The sequence below is a fragment of the Cupressus sempervirens genome, chromosome 11, assembly GCF_028749045.1.
Source record: "Cupressus sempervirens isolate cs-2001-9-10 chromosome 11, ASM2874904v1, whole genome shotgun sequence".
In the NCBI taxonomy this organism is placed as follows: Eukaryota; Viridiplantae; Streptophyta; class Pinopsida; order Cupressales; family Cupressaceae; genus Cupressus; species Cupressus sempervirens.
The window spans coordinates 681,297,438-681,323,753 of record NC_143128.1 but is presented as its reverse complement, the minus strand read 5'-3'; the positions used below and the strand labels follow the sequence as shown (position 1 = coordinate 681,323,753).

General features: G+C 33.4%; 1 protein-coding gene across 1 annotated transcript in view; it reads left to right on the top strand.

Moving 5' to 3' along the window:
- LOC149531548 (uncharacterized) overlaps positions 1-25,592 on the top strand; it is a 97,513-nt gene extending 71,921 nt beyond the window's left edge. Inside the window, exons 4-7 of the mRNA XM_089808358.1 lie at positions 22,866-22,953; positions 24,728-24,755; positions 24,899-25,016; positions 25,168-25,592. Of these exons, the coding sequence (XP_089664484.1) occupies positions 22,866-22,953; positions 24,728-24,755; positions 24,899-24,941 (159 nt within the window). The 3' untranslated portion in view covers positions 24,942-25,016; positions 25,168-25,592. The remainder of the gene's footprint in view (positions 1-22,865; positions 22,954-24,727; positions 24,756-24,898; positions 25,017-25,167) is intronic.
- Positions 25,593-26,316: the final 724 nt, after the last annotated feature.

Here is a 26,316-nt window from a genome sequence, read left to right as displayed (position 1 = left end):
ATATGGGTCAAATGGGGTCATAGGGTAACCTATGACCCTCTTTGACCCATTTAACGACGACATATGTCTCTAGGGGTCCTAGGACCCCTAGGGACATATTCGAATCGTTCATATGGGTCGAAGGGGGTCATAGGGTGACCTATGACCCTCTTGACCCATTAAACGATGATATATGTCTCTAGGGGTCCTCGGACCCCTAGGGACATATTCGAATGGGTAATATGGGTCAAAGGGGGTCATAGGGTGACCTATGACCCTCTTTGACCCATTAAACGACGACATATGTTCCTAAGGGTCGTTTGATCCCTAGGGACATATTCAAATGGGTAATATGGGTCAAATGGGGTGATAGGGTAACCTATGACCCTCTTTGACCCATTAAACGATGACATATGTCTCTAGGGGTCCTAGGACCCCTAGGGACATATTCGAATCATTCATATGGGTCAAAGGGGGTCATAGGTCATAGCGCACTAGGTGGATCGGATGCCTCCTACATAAACAAAAAAAGAAAACCCAAAGTTAGACTACTAAATTTATATGATTCTACGTATCTAACATTGAATTACTCAAATGCATAATGATCTTTTCCGTATTGGAGATTAATACTATCAAAATTTCATAATAAATACCTCTCTCGTCGACCTCCTGCGCCGGTCAGGAGTCCTCTCGTATGCCCTTGGCAATGCTGGTACCTCTGTGATTGTGGGCTGTATATGTTCAAATACCTTTGTCAGATGAATCTACAATTTAAACTATAACATTATAATTCATAGCATGCTAAATTTATAACATATTTAATCATGAATTCAAACTACAACTTACTATTGTAGGCTCCTCCTCAGGAGTGAGTGGCTGCGTCATCAAATCTACATAACTGTCCCGTCGAACCTCATGTGCACTAGGAGTCTCCTATGAGATACAAAATAGTAGTTGTTAATATCACGGAAATTAGTTTTGAATTTATTTATGAAGATAAGTGATGCAAGAGCATCCCATGCTCATCAGGGGAACATTGAAGATCCAAGGCATTACAGAGGTCATGGAACATCTCTTGAAGTCAATTGGGCAATCCTTGCACCACTTATGGCTCATGGAAGCATACAAAGTTATAATGTTGGACTCATATGTGGAAGAAAGTTGTAATTGGGCATGAGATAGGATTTTAGGATTTCATATGGTAGATGTGTCATTTGATAGGTTCATGTAGGTTGTCATGATCATATCTTGTCATTAGACAAGTCAAAACGTTCTAGAATTGAGTTTTGGGGTTTGAACAAGCAGGCCCTGGTTTTTAAGCCATTTTAAGGAGGGTTTTGAAGTTTGGGTGTTTAGGAGTGTGACCAAGACCTATAATCTTGAAAATCCTTAGTGTGTTGGTCCCTTTGTTGAAGCCTTGGTGTGTCTAATTCCTCCTTGTGTGTCCTAGAGTTGAAAGGTACATAAGTGGTGTCCAGAGATTTCTTGGTGAGGAAAGAAAGAGAATCAGTGAGTTGGCCCTTGGGAAGGAAGAAACCTTGTTGTGAAAATGCCTCCTAAAAATCAAATGGCTAGAGAACTTGAAGAATTGAGAGAAGAGTTGGCAAAAGAGAAAAGAGAGAGGAGAGAACTTGAAGCATCTAGAGTGAGGGAAGAAAGATAGATGAGAAGAGAGAGGCTGAAGCTTATTGCAAGGATAGAATCCTTAGAAAAGGAAAGGCAAGAACCTAGAGGAGAAGAGGTTAGAGGAAGAAATCATGGAGAGAACCATGAAGAAGAAGAGGTTGGTAATGCAAGGCAAGAGCATGAGACAACAGATGATCTTGAAGAAAGGAGATTTATGAGAATCATTAAGGCAGTACAAGGTAATGGTGGGAAGAACCATATTGATTTTCCAATATACCAGGGTAAAATGGATAGTGAAGAAGTGCTAGGGTGGATAGAGGCCCTTGAGAACTACTTTGATCTTGAAGACATAGAGGCAGATAAGAAGGTAAAAGTAGCAACAACAAGGCTGAGAGGAACATCACTCACTTGGTGGACTAGTGTTCAGAATGAGAGAGAGGAAAGGTGGTGCAGGGCACCTAACCTATGTGGCAGGGGGGAACAAGTATCTCTGTTGCCGGACACCTTGCCACTCCATGAAAGCGAGGATTCAAGTAGATTAGGAAGTTGGAATAAAGGTTTGGTCCATATTTTACAAGTTGGTCTTTGTTTTGTAATAAAGGCACATATAAGGCCCACAAGCATTTTGGTGTGGTTATAAACCAAGTGACTCCATGGGACCAAAAGGCCTTAGAATAGGGTATTTAGAGTCTAAACAGTATTAGCAAAAAGTGGTTGTTTGTTTGTTTTATGGTTGGGAACGCCTATATGGTTGTTCCAACGGTCATGTAGACCTTTATATATGTCATGTGATCTCAATTGAAAGGGGGAGATCAGAGTGTACGGTGGTTTGGAGAAAAAATAATAAAAACTTCAATTTTTTGGAAATTTACTTAGTTGCATTTAATAAATCCATATGACCAATTTTGAGTCAATGGAATAGTTTAGAAAGTTAGGGAATGCATAAAACTATAGTTTGAAATTTGAATTTCAAATTCAAACGGTCATATTAGTTTTGGAGGGAAAGTAGTAATTTGGTATTTGTTTGATTAAATAAACCTTTGTAACCAACTTGGTCGGTTGGACAGGTGCATATAAGCCTATTTAAGTTGTAATGAACATATGCAAGACATGAATCATTATTGGTACGGAAAAAATCATAGAAATTGTATAGAACAACAATCATACTTTCCTCTGCATCAATTAAAAAAATAAAAAATAAATGATACTTATACATACAATGGGGCTCTCTGTGCGAATGAAAATCCCTGATGATCTAGGACGTCGAATCTGTACAGGCTCATCGCCAGTAGCCACACCCTATATACAATAAATAATGTAATTAAATGAGATTACCACAAACATTTTACAAGAATGCATCAATATTTAATCAATTAGAAAACATCTAATTACCTTTCCTTTGTCAATGCTTGTTGGCTCACCCCCCGCACTTTGTCCCCCCAGGGCAGGTGGTATCTGCAAGATAAAAGAAAGATTAGCAACCATATATGCTACAATATCAAATAGAAAAAAGAAATGCGAACACAACATAATGTACCGTAGATGTCTCAAGGCCAAATGAAATGGCCGAGAGTGTAGCATCATCTATCTGTCTGAGCTCCTCCTCGGTCATCAACTAAACATGAATGAAGATCACATACATGTAAAAGTCAGTATGGCTTAAAAATTAAAATTACTCTATTATAAAAATTAACTTTAAATCACATATGTCATAACAAAAAAATGTATACACGTATCGACACCGAAGGAGTCCATGCCTCTACATTCCCCTCCTCTCTCGCATCAGGGTCTGTAGCCTCTGCACGTGCGTCTGGTGTATCCTCGTCTAATACAAAATGATACTCAGGAAGATCACCTATGGGACCCAAGCACATATTCTTGCATGTAATGCAAGTGTGAGGCACACAAATGTGTGATGAGCTAGCCGATGATGAACTGACACCAACATCATCAACACGAGGAGGCAAGATTGACCTAGCCTAAGATATCATTAGGCTACTCAGCCTATGAATGGCTCTGATGGTCTGAGAGCTAGCCTCTGCCATAATATCTGGATGCTGCACTCGAGGAGGGGGGGAGATATCAGGGGGGGGGGGGGGGACAAAAGTGCCAAGTTTCTTCTGCTGGGAAGACGGTCTATCCTGAGGAGCTCCTAGTCCTAAGCCCATGTTGGGCTTCATGCTCCAATAGTTCACTTTAAGTTTCAACACAAATTCTGCATATAATTTTTTAAGGAAATAAAATGGTATGTCTAAATTGCCATGTGGAGGGATATCAAAGACCATCCGCCAACGGTCCCAAAAATTTGCACGTATGGCGTCATTTGTGCACCATTTAATCGATAGTTTGGTTTTTTTTGGGTCAACTGGTATACTCGTTTTTGGGTTAGCAAAAAGGCTTGCCAAATCGTCTTTGGTTATGTTGAGGGCCGCGACCTCATCATAATCCAAACCATCATCAAACATCTGGTGCATTTCATCAGACCAACGAAGAGTGGCATTTTGTTGGTTTGTAAGAGTTTCAATGTTATCCACTATGATGTTTAACGTGGATAACATAGGAGCCAGTGCAGGTACATTATTGTATGTTCTATGCAAACCTCTCAACTCAGTGAGATTTTCATTTATCAAATCCTCGATTCGAGGAGGGTTTTGAGGAGGTAGAGGATCATTTGGTGGACGGTTTTGTGGGGATACTGGATCGTTTGGTGGTGGGTTGCAAGGAATATTATTCCCTGCCTCAGTGTCATCATTTTGATCAGCCATTCCTATTGAATTGCAAAATGTAATATATATTAAAAAAAATCTAAATTTTAACCATTTTTGTCAAAAAAACCCTAGATTCAACTAAAACAAACAAAATCTTGTTAAAATCTATTAAATTTAGGTTAAAAATGAGTTAGGGGGGGGGGGGGGGGGGGGAAACATACCTAATATCTGATATCCGATTTGCTATCTGATATCCGATTTATTATCTGATATCCAATCTGACTGGCCCAAATTCACGTGAAAATAAGGGCCACGGGTCTGTGATTTTGTGTTTAATCCATGCGCAGGTATCAGATATCCGATATTATATTGGATATCTGATATTATAATATATATAATATAACATATATATTACATTTTATATATTTTTATATTATATTTTATATTTATTATATTAATTTACTATATATTATAATATAAAATATTATTATTATACTATATTATTATAATTTATAATATATTATACTTTTTTATTATATTTTATATTATAAGATATTACTTTTTATTATTATATTATATTATATATATATATATATTATATTACATTACTATATATTATAATATATGAAATATTATATTATATTATTATAATATAATATGTTATTATAATATTATTATTATAGTATAATATTATACGATTATAATATAATAATAATAATAATATTATATTATAGTATAATAATTATTATAATAATAATAATATTATATTATAGTATAATAATAATTATAATAATATTATTATATTATAGTATAATAATATTATTATATTATAGTATAATAATAATTATAATAATATTATTATATTATAGTATAATAATAATTATAATAATAATATTAAATAATAATAATATTATTATAATATAATAGTATGATATATTATTTAATAATAATATTATTATTTTATATCAATAATAATAATATTAAATAATATATCATACTATTATATGATTTTAATTTTTAGTCGGATATTGGATTTAAAATCGGATATCCGATATGATATTGGATATCCGATATGATATCGGATATTTGATAAGGCTCGGCTTAACCTTCCAGGTTTGGAACCTGGATAGGTAAAAAAAAGTTAGAGCGGATTTTGAAGCGCTTTTAGGCGTCTTCAAACTCTTTTTTTCTTCACATCGCCACTTTTTGGCACACCATGATCCTGCACATACCCCCCTACTCTCTAATACTTATAAATCTTCATGCTCCATCATACTTTGGAAACTATAGGGGACCAGATGAAAAGGAAGGATGCATGATAACCTAGATTGCCTCGGCCTTTGGAAACTATAGTGGACACTGCACCCCTTTTCCACATCACTCTTGATGCACCCTTTGTATGCACTCGATCGTATCCATGAATACTTGGATAGAAGATAGCATGCCAACCTACAGATGCACAAGGTGAATCAAGATTTGAACAAAGATCCTTAGGAGAACTAGGAAGTACAATATGAGAAGACTACAAGACCACCATAGGTGGAAGATCAACATATTGATGATACACAAACAAGTGACATTCATCCTAAAATAATCGATGTTTTAATGATGCACTCTAGTCTGGAGGATATAATGGAGGAGAAAGGTCATAATTTGACTAGTCCCACAAAAGAAAAATATGAAGTTGAAAAGGAAGGGGAGAAGACAAAAGATAAAGACTAGGTTAGTGATGTTACACTAGAAGAAAAACAAATACATTTAATGGAGATCCCAAAGGACTCTATGGAATACACCACTAAATAGGGATAATAGGTAAAGGAAAATGAATGAGAGAAGAGGCAAACTAGATTTCCATCATCTAAGAACGAGAATACTTAGATTGAAACAAGGCCATTTAATACACTATCAAGAGGACAAAGGAGTGTGAAGAAGTTAGTCAAAGGCAAGAGAAAGCAAGATTTAGAGGAGGAGTTTGATAGCAAGAATAGAAGAAGAGGGAGACATGAATCCTTAGAATTGGTCTCATCATCCACATCTTAAGATGAAGGAGAATAATAGGTGGATCTAAAGAAGCAATCAAAACAAATAAAACGGTAAAGAATGTTTATGATCTCAATGATAGAGAACTAACAAAGTATACAAAAATCTTGGAGAAGTTCAAGATAACAAAATTATCTAACAAAAGACATGAGAGGGAAAAAACATTGGTAAAGGCCAAAGACATCTTCAAAGAACTGGCACTTGAATCCATATACAAGAAGGATGATTATAATATCCCTCCTTTACTATCAATTTAGAATTAGTTGTTAAAGTTCTATCTAACTCTTCTATGGACATGTTAACCCTTAACTGATATTTAAAATATGATAATTTGATATGTAGGATCATTGATTATACCAGATAGTAATGGTTACTTACTTACAATGATGATAGTTTCATGTGTTTATTCAATAATTATGCTTACCTTCATAAATTACTATTAATTAGTAAATGTAATTTCTCCCATAGTGATGTCATACGATATGCCTTCAAATGATGATGATGAGTTATTTATATTAGAATATAATGCTACTTATACTCATGCTTTATTGATTATACTTACCCCATACTTGCATGTGTATGGCGTGTGTGCCTATTTTATATTTATATTTGATGTCTCGGTGTGGATGAGGGAAGGAGTCAAAGTCACCCACGAGTCAAGATCTATACGATGTACCATTCCCTACCATTGCTTGTTTAGCTTAGATATATATGCACACGCACATGCTCCTTTTTTATACGGGTTCCAAGTATCGGGCATTGACTTCCCTTAGTTGCCAAGATGAGCATGCCTTATTGCAATACCTTAATGGTAAGAATGGGGAGATAGTATTCAGGTCATGTTAGAAATTCTTTAGAATAACTGAGAGGGGGGGTGGGTGACTTAGTTATTCAAGGTCCAAATGTCCTAATAAAACTTTTTCACTAAGTATAGTGAACCCATTTAAACTAACCATGCATCCAAGTTAAAATTTTCTACTTAGCAAGTTACTGAAAATCAACATAAAAGATCAACACATAACATAGTGATTTACATGGAAACCTAATTTGGGAAAAACCACTAGTAACGTGCTACTCAATTCTCACTCTTCTGAAGTGATGCCCTTTGAAAGGCCTGCCTTGTTAAAGGCTACAACACACTATTAAATGTGACATGGTTAAAGGATTTCAACCACCCTGTTAGAAGTGGGCCTGGTTAAAGGACATTAAAAAATTCACTTGGAATGTCACTCTATTAAAGGATTTACAAATGGTTGTTAAACCAACCTAAGTCCATAGGATTTTACCCTAACTGATACAATTGCTATAGAGTAGCAATAAGGGCTTTTGATTTGATACAACTCACAGCATAACTTGTAGATTTCAGATCTCAATTCAGCCCACAAATTTTCCTGGCTTTCAGTCTCTACAGCTCTGACAACTTGTGCTTCTTTCAAGCTTTGTCTCCTTGAGTCTCCATGCTCAATGGGCTAGTGCTATCTCCTTTATGGCCACTTATTGAAGTAGAGTCTCTGTACTCTGTTCTTCCCTTACGATGCCTTCTCCTTGACACCACAACCAACCACTCAACAACTCTTGTTTTTTGACCTATAACTCCTTAAATAGAAGTTTGGAACACTTTTTCCACTCTAATCTTTTTGCTCTTAATTTTGGTTCAAATGGATTAGGTAAGATTCAATGAATCTACCCTTAATCTTGTTTCTTCTAAAAACATCTTATAGAATCCACCTATATTTTCCTAAAAATGGTTAACCTAAAATTCTGTACCACCAGCTCATCATTCTTATCTTCCATCTAGTTCACAAACTTCAAGGTAACAAACTTGTCAGCTCAGATTTGGCGAATCTTTGACTTTTCAAATAATGCAGTAGCTCGAAACTATTGAATTTCTAATGCTCGACACATACTGTGTTACATGACACCAATTATGTTTTATTGATGCTCGACACCTATTGTGGATTCACTCAGCATCGACTAAATTTTTTTGATGCTCAACACTTACTAATAATCTTCTCGACATGAACTAGCTTGCTCGACACCCACTAATGAATTTAGTCAAGCTTTGCAGACAACTTTGTTACAACTTATTCTTCTAAAGTTTCTAAGTCTAGCCAACCTCTGTATCTTCAAGTGTATTATCAATACATCATTTTATCAATGTCTTAACTGATCCTTATACTTCATTACAAAACCATAAATCAACCTTTACCTTAGGTGCTTTTGTTACATCTTATTGATTAAATCCTCTTCATCAATCACCTAAGTGATAGTACTTGGATCTTATAAGAAATTGTCATTCTAGCAAATAGAAGGTTTGACATCAGTGACAAAAAAATGATTGAAAACATTCTTTATCAACAATCTCCCTCTTTCCAACAATCTCTCTTCTTGAATAGTGATCTTTTAAATCATATTTCAACAATCTCCCTCTTTGGCATTGATGGCAAACTAAACTGATCTACCAAGTTATCAAAATGCTAACTAGGTTAATAACAGTGAGTAAAATGCCAAAAAGAAAACTTTGTATCCAAAGTTGTTCATTCTATCAGCAACTTGAATTTCTTATGACTCCCTCTGAATTCTGTAAGTAACTCCCTCTTACAAAGTATTAGGGATATCTCTTTTGCTGATAAACTATCTTCACCTTTTTGTTTTGTTCCCTCTCTGATTTGTTATCCTAACTGATTCCTTAGCTTCTACTTCTCCCTCTTAACTGTTGTTTCCTTTCTCTTTCCTTTCTGCTATTTTTCTTTCCTTTCTCCCTCTACATCTCTGATTAGTTTCTGCCATTTTGGTATCATCTCCCTCTTTTCTGTAGCTTACTATTTTGATCAGTTTAGCCATTTCTCCCTCTTTGACAACAATGCCAAAGACATAGTACTTCAACATCTTATTATGCAAGTGTAGCAGTTGTAGGAAGTTTAGTTTCTTCCCTTGTCACCTTTCTTGTGACTTGTTTGGAATTTTAGTACTTTAATTACTTCAGGCAAAACCTAAAGTAAGTATCCTTTGCATCAATTTATAACATTTCAACAGTCAACTCATTTGATGCAGGCCAATCTTGCTATTACTCAAACAGCCTTGGATAGGGGTATCAACCCTAACTTACCTCTAAGATACTCAAATGCATCTTTAGGTAATGCTTTTGTGAATATGTCAGCAATTTGTTCCTTTGAGTTGACATATTCCATCTTCACTTGCTTGTCTTCCACTAGTTCTCTTGCAAAGTGATACTTAATTGCAATGCGCTTTGTTTTAGCATGCACCACAAGATTCTTTGATATGTTGATGGCACTTGTATTATCACAATAGAGTATCATAGGTTTAGTCACCTCTTCCTTCATACCTTTCAACAGGTGCTTAATCCATACAATATTGGTGCAGTTGATAACAACAACAATATACTCAGCTTTAGCTGTGGACTGTGAGGTACAACTTTTCTTTTTGCTAGTCCAAGTGACTAATCTTTTTCCCTAAGAAAAGTGCTCCTCCACTGGTGCTTTTTTCTGTCATCTATATTATCTCCCAATCTGCATCAGTGTAGGCTTTTAACTCAATTTTTTCAGATCTCCTGTAGTATAAACCAAAGTCATTTGTCCCTTTTAGGTACCTCAATATTCTCTTTACTGCCATAAGGTGATTTTCTCTTGGGTTAGCATAAAATCTTGCCACTATTCCAACAACTAATGCAACGTCTAGTCTACTATGCACAACATACTATAGCTTTCCAATCATTGATGTGTACATGGTTTGATTTACTTCAGCTGATTCATCATTCTTGAATAACTTATGTCCAGTTACCATTGGTGTACTGAATGATTTTGAATCTTCTAAGCCAAATGTCTTGAGTATCTCCTTGATATATTTTGATTGAGTTACCAATATGCCATGTTTCAGTTGATGTATTTGCAATCCAACAAAGAATTTGATTTTTCCAAACATTGACATCTCAAACTCATGTTTCATCTGGTGAGCAAAATCTTTGCACAGTGCATCTTTTCCTCCAAATATTATATCATCAACAAAGATTTCAGATATCAAAATGTATTTACCTTTTTCTGTCTTAATATACAGATTGTTGTTATCATCTGTTCTCTCAAATCCTATCTTTACAAAATATTTGTGAAGTCTGTCATACCATGCTCTAGGCACTTGTTTCAAACCATAGAGTGCTTTATGCAGTTTGCAAACCATATCTTTGTTTTTGTCATTAGCAAATCCTTCTGATTTTTCTATGTAGACTTCCTCTTCCAGTACACCATTCAGAAAAGCAGACTTTACATCCATTTGGTAGACTTTAAAACCTTTGTAGGCAGCATATGCAAGTAGTGTTCTTACTCCTTCCATCCTTGCAATAGGGGCAAATGTTTCTCCATAGTCCAATCCTTTTTCTTGTGCATAACCTTTACAGACTAGTTTGGCCTTATTTCTTATGATCTCACCATTCTCATCTACCTTGTTCCTAAATACCCACTTGGTACCAATCACATTCTTATTAATTGGTCTTGAAACTAAGGTCCAAGTCTTGTTTTTCTCTGTTTGCTCAATCTCTTCTTCCATAGCTTTATGCCAATTATCATTTTGTAGTGCATCTTTCATTGTTTTGGGTTCAATCTTGCTCAGCAGACATGATTCATTTCTTAGTCTATTCCTGGTCATTGGTCTAGCTTCCTTGTCACCAATGATTTGTTTTGTAGGGTGATGTCTTCACACATACTTGGATAGCCTTGGCTCTATCCTTGTTTGCATGTTAGGTCTTTCATCTTCAAAGTCACTGTGCACATCTCTTTCAGGTATTTCATCATCTCTTTCATGTGTATTGATTTCAGAATCAGAATGTGCATTTTCTTCATTGTACAACTCAGCTTTTGAATGCAGCTCGACATTCACTGGTTGTGACTCGGCTGATATTGAAACTTTTTGTTGATTCCCAACTTGATTAGCAACTTCTTCTTTAGCAGGCATTCCTTCATAGAAGTATATAAAGGATCTGTACTCTTCTGGTTTCTTGGTTTCACCAACTTGAACTTTTGTATGCTCATCAAACTTTACATTTGCACTCTCCACATTTTTGTTAGTGTTACTATTCAAACACTTATATGCTTTACTTCTAGTGGAGTATCCAAAGAATATGCCTTCATCACTCTTTGCATCAAACTTGCCATTTCTAGAATCGTTAAGAATATAGCATTTATAACTAAACACTTTGAAATGTTTTACATTGGGTGAGTGACCATACCATAGTTCAAAAGGTGTTGCATTTGTACCTTTCTTGACTTGTACTCGATTTAGGGTGTAGATAGTAGTACTAACAACTTCTCTCCAGTACTTTAGAGCAACATTCTTCTCCATCAACAATGTTCTGGCACAGTCTATCATTGATCTATTCCTTCTTTCTGCAATACCATTCGGTGGGGGAGTTCTAGGTGCTGATGTTTGTCTCTTGATTCCTTTATCATTGCAAAATGTCTCAAATCCCTTTGATGTGAATTCTCCTCCTCTGTCTGATCTTAGGCACTTCAGACTCTTTCCTATTTCTTTCTCAACCCTGGCCAAATACCACTTAAATATTTGAAATGCATCATATTTTTACTTTAAGAACATGATAGTCATCATCCTAGAATAGTCATCTACAAACACCATTATATATCTATCTCCTTTGTAGCTTTGTACTTCTATTGGGCCACATAAATTTGTATGGACTAACTCTAATACTTCTTTAGAAGTATAGGTCTTGCTTTTGAAACTTGACTTAGTCATCTTTCCTAGTGACATAGTTTGCACATTGTGTTGTTAGGCTTCTTTAGTTTAGGTAAACCTTTGACTTTTTTCATTTTGCTGATGCTAATCAGATTATCAAAGTTGACATGACATAGCATTTTATGCCATAGTCATACATCATCAAATCTAACAACAAGATAGGCTGCATCCTCCATATCTAGGTAAAATAAATTACTCTTTGTTTGGTCTCTTTTCCCCATTAGATTTCCATCAGTATCATAGATTTTGGTAGTTTTGTTTCCAAATTCTACTTTGCATTCTACATTGCCTAATTGTGACACACTCAGTAGATTGTAGTTCAATCCTTCAACATAGTATGCATTATCACATAAAATTTTCTCTATAAGCTTAATGGATCCTTTTCCTTTGATTAGATATGGAGCATCATTTCAAAATCTAACACTATTTCCATCATACTGAGTAAAAGTAACAAACTTAATTTTGCCTCCTGTCATGTGATGTGAGCACCCTCTGTTTATGATCCATCTCTCATTCTTTTTTACATACGTTACTAGTGTTGTTGCCTCATCTTCATCTGACTCATCCTTCATAGCTACATAGACTATCTCATCATCATTTTCATCCGAATCCTCTTCTTCAAAAATGTAGCACTTGTTGCCTTTGTCTTTGTAGTCTCTGTTATCATCTTCTCTTCTATTCTTGTGCTTGTTTCCTTCTCTATAGTTCTTTTTCTGTGTACACTTTGTAGCAATATGTCCTACTTCATTGCAATTAAAAAAAATGATAGGCAACTTACCTTTGAATTTACCTTTGCCTCTGTAAAATCTTCTGGCCAACAATGCTTCTAATTGTTCCACAGCTTCTTCATCTGTGCTGCTATCACTGGATGCATATTTTACCTTTCTCTTCTTCTTCTTCTTCTTCTTTGGTTTCACCTCCTCAGTATCTTTCAACAACAGCTTGAATTTGAAAGTAGATTCAAGATTCTTAAGTTTGTAGTTATCAAAGTTGGATAACTCAAATGTAGTAAGTCTTCTCACTATACCTTCAAGAGTTAGCTTATTTTCTGGTATGCATCTTAATTCTTGGATGGCTAACACTCTAATAGCATAGATAGGGAGAAAAGTTCTTAAGAATTTTCTATTAAAAGTTTCATCATCTAAATGACCACCTAAACTTCTTATTGCACTTACTACTTCCTTTATTCTAGAGGCATATTGAGCAATGTTCTCACCTTCCTCCATTCTCATGTCATCAAACTTTCCTCTGAGGCTTTCTCTTTTATCTTTTTGAACATTCTGATCTCTTCCATAAACATCAGCCAAGGCTTTCCACATCTTGAATGTAGAGTCACATCCCTTGATGTCATCAAATTCAACATAGTTGAAGGTAGAGGCAATCTCCAACATTGCCTAATTGTGCTCCTTCTTTTTCTTCATATCTTTTGTAGTGGGGATAGATGGATCAACATGTTCCACTTCAATTGAGGTTTGTGCATGATCACTTATTGATCCAAGGTGCAACTTCATTAGACTTTGCCATGTACCGAAATTATCTTTGTTGAGCTTGGGAACTTCTCTCTTGGACATCTTGATCTTTTCTGCTTCTAGTACCTTTAAACTAAATCAACAGATGACTCTGATACCAATTGTTAGAAATGCTTTAAAATAACTGCGGGGGGGGGGGGGTGTGAATCAGTTATTCAAGGTCCAAATATCCTAATAAAACTTTTTCACTAAGTATAGTGAGTCCATTTAAACTAAGCATGCATCCAAGTTAAACTTTTTTACTTAGCAAGTTATTGAAAATCAACATGTAGGAATAAGATATGAAAGATCAACACATAACACAATGATTTATGTGGAAACCCAATTTGGGAAAAAATAACTAGTAACATGCTACTCAATTCTCACTCTTCAGAAGTGATGCCCTGTGAAAGGCCTGCCCTATTAAAGGCTATAACACACTGTTAAATGTGACCTGGTTAAAGGATTTCAACCACTCTGTTAGAAGTGGGCCTGGTTAAAGGACTTTAAAACATTCACTTGGAATGTCACCCTGTTAAAGGATTTACAAATGGCTATTAAACCAACCTAAGTCCATAGGATTTTACCCTAACTGATACAATTGTCAGAGAGTAACAATAAGGGCTTTTGATCTGATACAACTCACAACATAACTTGTAGATTTTAGATCTCAATTCAGCTCACAAATTTTCCTAGCTTTCAGTCTCTGCAGCTTTGACAGCTTGTCCTTCTTTCAAGCTTTGTCTCCTTGAGTCTCCATGCTCGATGTGCCAATACTGTCTCCTTTATGGCCACTTATTGAAGTAGAGTCTCTGTACTCTATTCTTCCCTTACGATGCCTTCTCATTGACACCACAACCAACCACTCAACAACTCTTGTTTCCTGACCTGTAATTCCTTAAATAGAAGTCTAGAATACTTTTCCCGCTTTAATCTTTCTGCTCTTGATTTTGGTTCAAATGGATTAGGTAAGATTCAATGAATCTACCCCTAATCTTGTTTCTTCTAGAAACATCTTGTAGAATCCACCTGTATTTGCCTAAAAATGGTTAACCTAAAATTCTGTGCCACTAGGTCATCATTCTTATTTTCCATCTGGTTCACAAACTTCAAGGTAACAAACTTGTCCGCTCAGATCTGGTGAATCTTTGACTTTTCAAATAATGCAATAGCTCAACACTATTGAATTTTTGATGCTCGGCACATACTGTGTTACTCGGCACCAACTATGTTTTATTGATGCTCAACACCTACTGTGAATTCACTCGGCATCAACTAAATTTTTCTGATGCTCAATACCTATTACGTGCTCGGCACTTGAACTTGCTCGGCTTCTTCTGTTTCACTCAACACACTAGATTTTACATTTTCTCAACACTTACTAATAATCTGCTTGGCACCCACTGATGAACTTAGTCAAGCTTTGCAGACAACTTTGTTACAACTTATTCTTCTAAAGTTTCTAAGTGTAGCCAACCTCTATATCTTCGAGTGTATTATCAATACATCATTTTATCAATGTCTTAACTAATCCTTATACTTCATTATAAAACCATAACTCAACATTTCCCTTAAGTGCTTTTGTTACATCTTATTGATTAAATCCTCTTCATCAATCACCTAAGTGATAGTACTTGGATCTTGTAAGCAATTGTCATTCCAACAAATAGGAGGTTTGATATCAGTGACAAAATAATGACTGAAAACATTCTTTATCAACAATATCCTTCTTTTCAATAATCTCCCTTCTTGAATAGTGATCTTTTCAATTAGATTTCAACAGGTCCAATCATAGCCAAAGCCTAATTACTTGTCTTGAGATGGAGGACATGTATCTAATTGTCTACCCTTTTTGAAACTTGAGAGTTTTTCTTTGTGTGTGTGTGTTGTTTTATTTTAACTTTGGTCAGTTTTGCTTATGTTGATTTTATTTGGGTTTGGCTATGTAAATTTCTTGATAAATAATTTAATTATGATGCTTGGATTAATCTTATAAATTTTGAATTATTAAATATTATTTGATTTAGAAAGGATAAATTAAATTATGATGGTATTTGATTAATTGGAAATTAAGTAAATGTGTGCTTTAATTTAAAAGTCTAAATTGGAAAGTTGAGTAAAAAGAGAATTAAAGTATTAAAGAGTAAATATTGATTTATTATAATTATTTAATTAATAATGATTAAAAATAGAGTTACATTGTAAATCTCAAGCTCTAATTATTATAAACAAAATAATAGATTATGTTTTTAAAAGTGCCTTGCATAAATAATTAAGGGAAGAAAAGAAAATAAAAAGAATATTTTTAATTAAAAGTGGATTTAAGTATGCATGGAAAAATTAAACAATTAAAATATTTGTATTTAAAAAAATTGAATGACTTTTAGAAAATTAGGGAATAGAAATCCTAGTTAGGGTTTATGACTCTTTATTAGAGGGTTTGTAGTTAATTTTATGACACACAGGGTTCAGGAGAGCGATTTGAGAATTAAAGTTAAATAACTTGTTGAAAGCTTGAGAGTTTTTGGATTTGCATGTATTCACCAGATTCTCTAGAGTTTCAGCTCTCAGAATGAGGTAGGGTTTATGAACTCCTTTGTGTAAATTATTTTGGAATATCTATCTACCTCGTGTCTACCATATTGCTAAAATTTATTTGTTAGAATTTATGGAATAAAATATGTAGTACAATTCTTATTTGCAATTAGGAAATAGAATTTTATTCATGTGTTGTTTGGAAACTGTTGTCAAATGTAAATTGTACAATTATGTTGCTGAAAATTGATTTAGAAAACCCAAATCTAAGCAACCAATGAAAATTCAATATTAAATTTTAAAGGAAAATGATTATTATCTACTGAGGTTTAAAAAAAAATTATTCAAAAACTTCAATGGAAACCCTTGTAAAGATTTATCAAACAAAATATATATTTGCCTCAGATTTAAACATAATTATTGGTTGAAAATCTTTATGAAAAATAGATGCATTCAAGATAGAAAATTAAGTATATTATGTTTGCATGTTTAAGAAGATCATAGAGATGTGAAGATACTAATTGCATGCTTATCACTTTAAATTTTTTTTTTTTTTTTTTTTTGAATAGTTTTATATATATATATGTGTGTGTGTGTGTGTGTGTGTGTGTGTGTGTGTGTATGTATATGTGTATATATGGATATGTATATATATGTATGTATATGTATATGTATATATATGTATATATGTATATGTATATGTATATAAATATATAAATAAATAAATAAATAAATAAATATGTATGTATGTATGTATGTATGTATGTATGTATGTATATGAAAAAAAATATTATATATTAATTTCAAAAATTAAATAAGTATTATTCATTTATTTGTAAAGTAGATGTTAGTATCAATATTTTCTTAAGTCTAGTTAAACTATTAGTTGTATATAAGTGATTTTATATTTATTAATGCAAGTGGGAAGTTAATACCTATATATTTGTGGTTCTATTATAACTTAAGAGAAGTTATGGTGGAGTTCACTATGTAATCATCTAGTTATGAATATTTATTATTATGAGAGAAATTATAAAAAAAAATTAGAATTAGAATTTCAAGTTTGAGTTATTTGTAGTCGCATTATGAATTAAAAGAAAAGTAAATATTAATATTGGACTTAAATAGAAGTCATATTTATATTTTAAAAATGTAATGGATATTAATGTTCAACCTAACAGTATAAGTCATTAATGATTTAAAGATAGCAAATGATGGAAGTAAACAGTATGGTTGAAAACTATGTGTTTCTTATATATTTTTTGAAATCTCATGAAATGTATTACGTGATGGTTTTATGTGACTTGTATAGTTGTCCAAACTAGGATTTTCACCCAAGCCTTTTGAGATTTCTTTTATGATTATTTGACTAGATGTCATGATGTATTTTATGATTCAAATTGAGATTTATGTTTATAAGATTTATTTTGATGAACATCTATGATGACTCAAGTCTTGAGAACCAATGCATTTTGAGTTGCTTGTCATGGAACCAAATTTGATTGTCAATGCTTTTATGGTATAGGACACAATTGTGACTTGTGAGGTTTGGGAAGGTAGCCTAGGTGCATCTTATGGTAGTGACTTGCAATGGTGGTCACAACCCAAAGTGACTGTAAGGGTAACTCATTGTAAGTCGTGTAAAATATTTAGACGCACATTAAAAAGACAAGTTGAATTTTTTTTCCTCTCATGCCTTGACTGCTTGTATAGGCTAATGATGGGAATGGGGATGATGCTTAGTGAGAGGTATGAAAATCAACATCTTCGTTAGCACTCTATTATTCCTCAATTACAATACATATATGACTCAATAAACTCACAAAACTACCAAGGACTCAACATAGATCCATATATTTGCTCAAAGAAATGTCCAACATGATGTTCATACAAAAGAGAATGCTAGAGAATGATAGAATCATAATAATGGAAAACTTGTCCAATGGGCTAGAACCAACCCTATATAATGTGAAGAAAGAAGATGATATAGGAAAATGAAGAGGGTCAGATCTAATCTTTGGATGCCAAATGTCACCTTCATTTTCCATATTATGTTGTTGCAAAGCCTCTCTCATCTCTCCCCAACAAAAAACCAGATCAAATCTCATCATTTCAACAAAAAAATTTGCAAAATATCTCTCCAAATGATGAGAAAACCCCTACTGGAAGAACCTCCAAACTAATGATAAAATCTCCTATGAAATTCCCACTAAATGCTTCCCAAGGAAAATAACCTAATGAGGAGCATCTCTGCCAAATTTGAGACAAACCCACATGATGGTTTGTCCATGAACTGACTTTGAATTGCAATGGAAGAAATAAGAGATACAGATTGAGAAAGCCCTTGTTTTAAAAAATTGAGAACATCTCACATACAGTAAGACCTACACTTATTTGGTCTCCAAAAATAAAAATCTCACTCTGAGACCTTTCCAACAGTATATGATAGTTTCATATTTGGGCTCCATTGGCAGCCCTAACATTCATCTGAAGTGTACAAACTTGTACAATGAGCATGCCCTTTGAAAGATTTAAAATATTTCATTTTATTATAATGTTTAAAACTTTATAATAAAACCCCATTCTATAAGAAATGCACGTACAAGTCTATGTAGGTGCACAAAACTCTAATCTCTTTTTAATTTATTGTCCTTTTAAGCTCCTTTAAATGTTTCCTTCTATTGAAATACTTGAAATAGCCTTTCTTTTTGATTTTCAATGCGGTCAACTGGTTGAACTTTTGAAGTGACACGTGGCAAGCATTGATTAGCCCATTTTCACACCTCATTACTATTGTGTCAGGCCTCACGGACATGTGTCGACACATCACGAGGCTACAATGACTTTGTTAGAACCCACTTTCTTATTGCGGCATTGCGGCCTTGTGACATGTGGCCTCCTTGCTGATTTCATCATGTAGGTTCTGCATGCCACATGGAAGCCTATCGTGAAGCTACAATGGGTTTTCCGTCCAACTCAATCATTTCGATGTGCGTTCCACATGTCAAATTTCTATTAGCTATCTGGTTTCTATGTCATCACTCATGTCACTGTCGTGTCACTGTCGTGTCCATCAAAATTACCTTTTTTTTGCTAAGGCATGCCTCATGGGTCGAGGTGGGAACTCACCTTGTGTGCATAAGTGCATTTCTTTTGACACCAAAGTTATTTGCATTTGTATATAGAAGTATTAGAGGAAACCCCCAAACATCCAATGTGGGATATATGCCAAATTACTTTCACCAAAAAAATAATGATCTGCAACTTATAAATGTTTAGAATAATGTTGCCTTGTGTCTTGAAAGATCAAATACGGGGCCCCAAACATGTAGTGTATGAAATGGAATGGTCCCTCCGATTTTCAAAAGAAATTGACACCACATATTTCCATAGATCACCCACTCCTTTTTGCGAAAGACTGAGTGAGCATATGGAAAATTTGGCATGTGGTTTTAATCTGTCAATGAAAAGCTGAAACAATTCATTTGTTTGCTTGTGTACCATGAGCAGACTGAGGGATAATCTAATAATGGATGTTATTAATTTTGTTGCAGTTTTGATTAGCAGTGATTCTTTTTTCACCCAGGTACCTGTCATGCTGTGGAAAATGACTTTAGATTAGCAAACAATTCATCCAGGTGTATCTTCGATTTGCAATGTCTTCGTCTTTGACCAAGTTGTGGGATTCATCTTTGATCATGCCTCCCACACACAATATTCTGAAGTCAACCCAACAATTTCCCATATGTGGCACTTTGTAAACAACTAAGTCATCATCAGGTAATCAAGTGGTCTACCTTTGCAATACAGTGAGGAGCAACATATCAAACAATAAATGGTGACAAATAGAAAGAATACAAAAACATTTCACTACCACTAACCTCAAAGTCAAGTCAATGGTTCCCTACAAGATTCTCTTGGCAGAAGCAGGCATGATGTTCCTGGTGGAGGCCTCAACAATTATTTGCTTGTTAAGCTATTTAAGAAAAGTGGAAAATATGGATATACATCATCGACTTAGGATGGTGGTTGGCAAGGAGCTAGATTATCGAAGAAAGATGTGGAGGAAACAAAATAGCAAATGGTTCAACAAATGAAACATTGACTACCTATAGTGCTTGGAAACCAGTTTAGAGATTAAAAAAAAAAAGGGTGTTAGAAAAAAATAGGGCTGCCATGTGGATAAATCAGATAGGTAGGAAAAAAACTTACTATGTCAAAGAATTCAACCCCACATGCGAACATGGCGATAGAGAACACTTAGGAGCTGACATCAAAGGAAAGGCTAAAATTTTAATCCCTCAATTGAGGTTCGGATCACACCATTTGAGATGTGAAACTGGTAGATGGAAGGTCCCTAAAGAGAAGGGTGGGGGGAAATAATCTATAGGTTTTGCAACAAGGGGGTGATGGAAACAAAATGACATTATGTCAAAGATTGTATTGCATATGAGGATATCTGCAACCAATACAAAGACACCTTACGGGTGAACAACACAAAAGAACTTTTTGAGGGACCAAAACTTTACAAGGTAACCATCTTGTTACCATAGATCCACAACAAAATGGATAGAACAATTTGATTAATGGGTCTTCTATTGGTCTCTTAAATCATTGGTCTTATGGACTTCATTAAAAATCTTTCATTTCATTTTTTTTCTCTACGTTAAATTCTTCGTCTACCTTAAGATCTCATAGTTTATTCTTTTATTTCTTTAGATTATAAAAGCATTATCAATAAGGTTAAATTTTAATAAATTTAAAATGTGATAAATTGAATTAAAATATAATAATCTTCCTTTAAAAATTCCTTTTGATAACTCGTCAATCAAAAAATATAATTTACCAAAATTAGAGAGAAAATAATTAAATTAGAAATAAATTTATAATTTAACTAAAATATGTTAAAAAAACACAAATTCAATAAACATTAAACATATAAAAAGGTCTTCGAATAATATTAAATATTGTTTGAAGAGGAAAAACATATTTCTAATAATAACAATAAACAATGGGTGCATGCGCCAAAGTTCCTGCCTTTATATTTTTATGGTTGACTGAAATAGCTTTTGTAGTGATCTCTATCTTGTCAACGCTTCTGTGTTTTACTGATGGAAACTTATGGCTCAAGATTAGTTTTTTTTGTTTAGTGAGGAACTAATAGAAAATGTTGAAGTGTCTTTTAAAATGGAAATGTTGATAACATTTATCTGGATGTATACAACTACGCTAGTGTTGATATCAAAGATGCCTATGGCCCATGTGATATAATGTTATATGAAGAGAGAGCTAAAAGAGAGAATGATATGTTATTATTAGGACAAGTAAAGGTAGAATAATAGAGAGAATTGAAGAGAATTTGAAAAATATTAATAATTTTATTATTTTAAAAAATATATAAATAACAATAAAAATTATATTATATGAATGAACTACTCATTTCTACCAATTCAATTATAAGTTGAAATATTTAGTTTTAAAAAAATTGTTCATTATGTAGTAAGTTTGAGGGGTAGTATTAATGGTACAAAAAATTTGAGCAAAATTGTAAAATAATAGAAGATAATAAGTGTGTTTAAAGTAAGAAATATGTTTAACTCTATATTTGATTAAAATATCTATATTTGAATAACATTTTACAAATTACAAAAATAAACATCAATGTAAAATTAGTAATAAATATATTTAAAATAAGAAAATATAAAACATTGAAGTCTATATTTGAACTTGGTAAGGAAAATTATTAGACATATTTGTGAAGTGGAAGATACAAATGATTGTTTAAATTTTTTTTTTTTAATGCACTTGTCACAAATGTTGAAAAAATAAAGTTGCAATTAATGCATTCATTAAGAGGTGTTATAAAAATGATTTAAACAAAAAAAAAGTTTATCCACTTGTCACAAATGTGAAAAAGATAAAGTTACAATTAATGCATTCATTAATAAGGTGTTTGAAAAAATATTTGTATTTTTCTTGAAGAAAATTGAATTTTTTCATTGCCTTTTTCATCACGAGTCAATAATTTTTTAAAAAAATTGTATTTTTCAATTCCAAAAAAACATGCAAATTAATATAGCTTTTGCAAACATTAGTATATCTTGAAATTTTTAGAGTATGTAACTAATATGGAACCTCATGATTCCATTAGTTTACTGCCAAAGGAAACTAAAAATTCCAAAAAAACATTTTAAACTGCTACTTGGAACTTAAAATTGCGTTTTTTTTTTTCTTTGAAATGGTCAATCACAGAATTCGGCTAAATTTCAAAAATTTCAATCAATTTTTTTGAAATCAAAACATCCAATGGTAAAGAAATTTCAAAACAATTTGAAATGTGAAATATCTAATGCCAACGGTAAGAAATTTTGAACTTAACATGAGTGCAAAAAAAGGAAAATAAGGGTAGTATAAATAATTCCATCCTTAATGAAAATCACAGTTTGTTTCTTTTATTTGTGAAATTTTCTCTTCTCGAATACTTTCTTCTTATTTTTCATTTCTTTCTGTCGTATTAAGCATTTTTTCCCTTAGGATCTTTCAATTTTCTTTCTACAGTGTCCACGCTGGTCTTTCTATTTTGATTTTGCTTTTGGTGTCTGTTCCTCTGGTCTGTTTGTTATTTATGTTCATCGGTGATTTTGGTTTTGAGTTCTGGTCTCTGTTTTTCTGTTTATGTTCTTGTTGTGCTTTTGTGTTTTTTGGGTAGCAAAGGATTCTGCAGAGGCAGGGCAAGGAAGGAGCAGCAGTGGACGAAGGTCAAATTAGTTCTTCACCCATAACCTTTCTTCTTCCAGGTAAGCTGATTGTCAAATACATTTTCACAAACATTGGCAAATCGTAGACATCTGAAACTTTTTCTAGTTTTTCAAGCTTTCATTTTAGTCTGAACATTCGATGACTTCATAATTCTCATTAATTGTCTTTATATTGTATGGTTTGAAGTGATTTTGGTGTTAGGTTCAGTTTTAATTAGTCTATTTAGGGTTCTGAAAGGAAAGTTGGTAATGTAAGGCAATTGTTAGACTATAACTATGAAAAGGGTTTGAATCTCTCTCCCCTAAGGATATTTAGCCCAATCCCACTATAAATTGACACAACACCTAATCAACTGCTCAATCAGACATAATTCAACACCTGCGTTTTACACAGGTCTGCCAATTCCTCATAACTGTCACCATGAAATCATGTATTCACATGTTAGGTTATCCATTTAATCGATTCAATCACTGTCAAATTACAGTCACAGAACCTTCAATCTACTAGTTTGTAAGGAATTCCCATGGGGAAAAGTGCCCAATAGATTATCACAACATTTGTTACCATAAGCGAACAGATTCCCCAGCTTCAAAGCGTTATAGTTTGCATGCGTTTGTTTCAGAACAGATTCCCCTAACTGAAATAAAATTTCCACTTCATAGTCTTCTTCATGTGAATGGACCACAATTTTAACGTGTGCATTTGGGGTGAATTTGGCCATTCTCTGTATTCACTGCAACATAAGAGAAAGATTACTCTGCCTTTCGGCTTCAAAACTAGAAAGCTTTTTCATTGTTTACCTTGTTGACTTGAATTATATTCTTGATGTTCAATATTCAACCTGCTCTTCATCGCATATCGCTTTCCATTATTGGGGCATTCTTGGATTCATCTTCCTTGGGCTTCGACTTATTCAATTTACTCTTGGATGGGGTATCAATTTCACAATCCTGTCAGCTTACAAAATGGGAGGAACTGAAATGCTTTGTGAGCATAGAACCTTATGCCGAATTACCTCTCTGAATCTTAGGATTTCATCCGACACTCTTGCCATCATGACGAGACTAATGCCATCATGACGAGCCTAATGCGAAGTTGGAATTCACAGGCCTTTCGTGTTCTCAAAGTAGCCATTTGGAGGTCACTGCCATTGAATTATGTTCAAGCTAACTTGTCATCGACATTTTGTCGAACATATGGCGTACTTCCTTCATACACCTTTGATCATGGTCTCAATCGATTGCCATCGTGCTCTTGGAGTTTGATGATTTTATTGATATATTTGTAGCTGTTATGAGTGCATATGCCAAGATTGGGAGAATCCCATCAAATCGAAGTGATTGGCCTTGCTCTGCACAAATGCATTGTAGCATCCTCTATTCATTCAAACATCCACATCGAGCTTGGCTTCACAAACATCAGAGTCACTTATCATATGCACAGTCATGTTCATACCTTCAATATCAGATAGATTCTTCAATCATTGACGAGCCTAATGCCGAATTACCTCTCCGCCACTCCTGCCTTCATATGCACAGTGATGTTCATACCTTCAATTCTTCTGGGTTATTATCAACTTCAGAAGTGTCCAAATTTTACTTTTTTCTGTACTGGTGATCCCAAAACAGTGGCAATCAACCTCCTGATTGTCCAGAATTCTTGTAAATCTGTATTGGTGACTAGAAATTCTAAAAAGCAAATCCGTGAGGATCAAAATTCTTCAGCTTTTTAGTTTTTCTAGGATGTTTTGAGTTTTTATTTGAAATTTAAGAATGGTCTGATTTATACTTTTTTTTTTTTATGATGTTACAGATAACATTTTTGAGGAAACGCTTCAAAGGTAAGTTTAGGTTTGTATTTTCTTTTTCATTTTTAAATTTCATTTTTTTGTTTTTCTTCAAATTCTTTATATCTATTAAGTAGTGTCATTATTTAATCACCAGCATGTTCAGGTTATTATGTTCTTATGTATTTTGTATTCAGGAACTATTCAAGTTATGTGGCTATCAGAATTTCAATGAGTTGATACAATACATAAAAGCTGAAATTATTGATGTTGATGCATTTGGTGTTGTTGAAAATAATAGAAAAAAGAGACATGGTATGAATATAATCTTGATGTTTAAATTTGTTGTTGTTGTTCGTATCTTTAATACCTATCCTTGTTTTATATGTTTCTTTCTTGCATATAATTTCATTGCATTGTTCTTCTTAATATACATAATATTGCATCTTGTCATTGATAATGATAGGCGGAGTATGAGGATCCTTAGGGCGAAAGGCTTTTTTTAGTTAACTTCTTTTCACCATTATTGAAGGTGCAATCATAAGAGGTAAATTGTTGGTATAAATTCAGAGCAGCAAGGGATCTATTAGACATTTTTCATTTCCTTTGTAAAATTTTGATCAAACATTGATCTAGTTTTGTAACATGTAAAAATACAATGGCCAATAAAAGAAAGTTATTGGAAGGAGTTGAAACCCTTCAAAGACTAAGGGAATGCCCGTTGGCCATGGTTATCCCTTAAGTCTTTTTTTTTGGTAGCTTAAAGAATGGTTTTATAGGTCAAGGCCATTCTTTAAGGTAAGCCACTTGGGTCTCTTGCATTGTTTCTTTTAGTGTTATTTTTAAAAATAATTTATTAATATAGATCTTAATATAAAATTTATAAATAAATTGATTATTAATGGACACCTCCAGAAATGGGTCATGCATGGTAAATAATCTTAAATAATTATTATCAATTTAGTGTTTGTTTTTAAAATAATTTAATCTTAATATTAAAGCTACAAAGCACAATTTCATAAATAATTTGACTATTAATGGTAAACAATCTTAAACAATTGTTATCAAACTAACATGACATAATTATATCACCATAATAATAAACATGTGTTAACCTCACACTTCGTATAATCATATATTAAATTCTAAAGGACTAATTTTATTTACACGTGATTAAAATAAATAGATAAAAATGTGCTATTTGACATCCACATATTATCATTATTACAACACAACTAAACAACCTTAAAAACTTTTAAATAATTTTTCTCCTTTTAAACAATGCATATCACAAAAGCAACTCAATAATATACAATAATAAAATGTAAAACAATGAAATAATAAAATGAACTTATGGGGCTTTGTGTTATGGGTTGTCTTATTTCGTGTGATGTTGTGTTTAGGTCTCTCAAGGAAGGCCATATAAGCATCCACCTTCACGTGGTTGGCCTTGTTAGTAGAGAATATGTGAATCAAATATTCTTGAAGCTAAGAGAAGCTTCTTTATTTAAAGATGGAATTTTAAATAATTAAATTACTATATACAAATAATAATAATTAATCTCAATGAAGCAACTCTTGCATGATTATTACATAATTAAATTATTACACACAA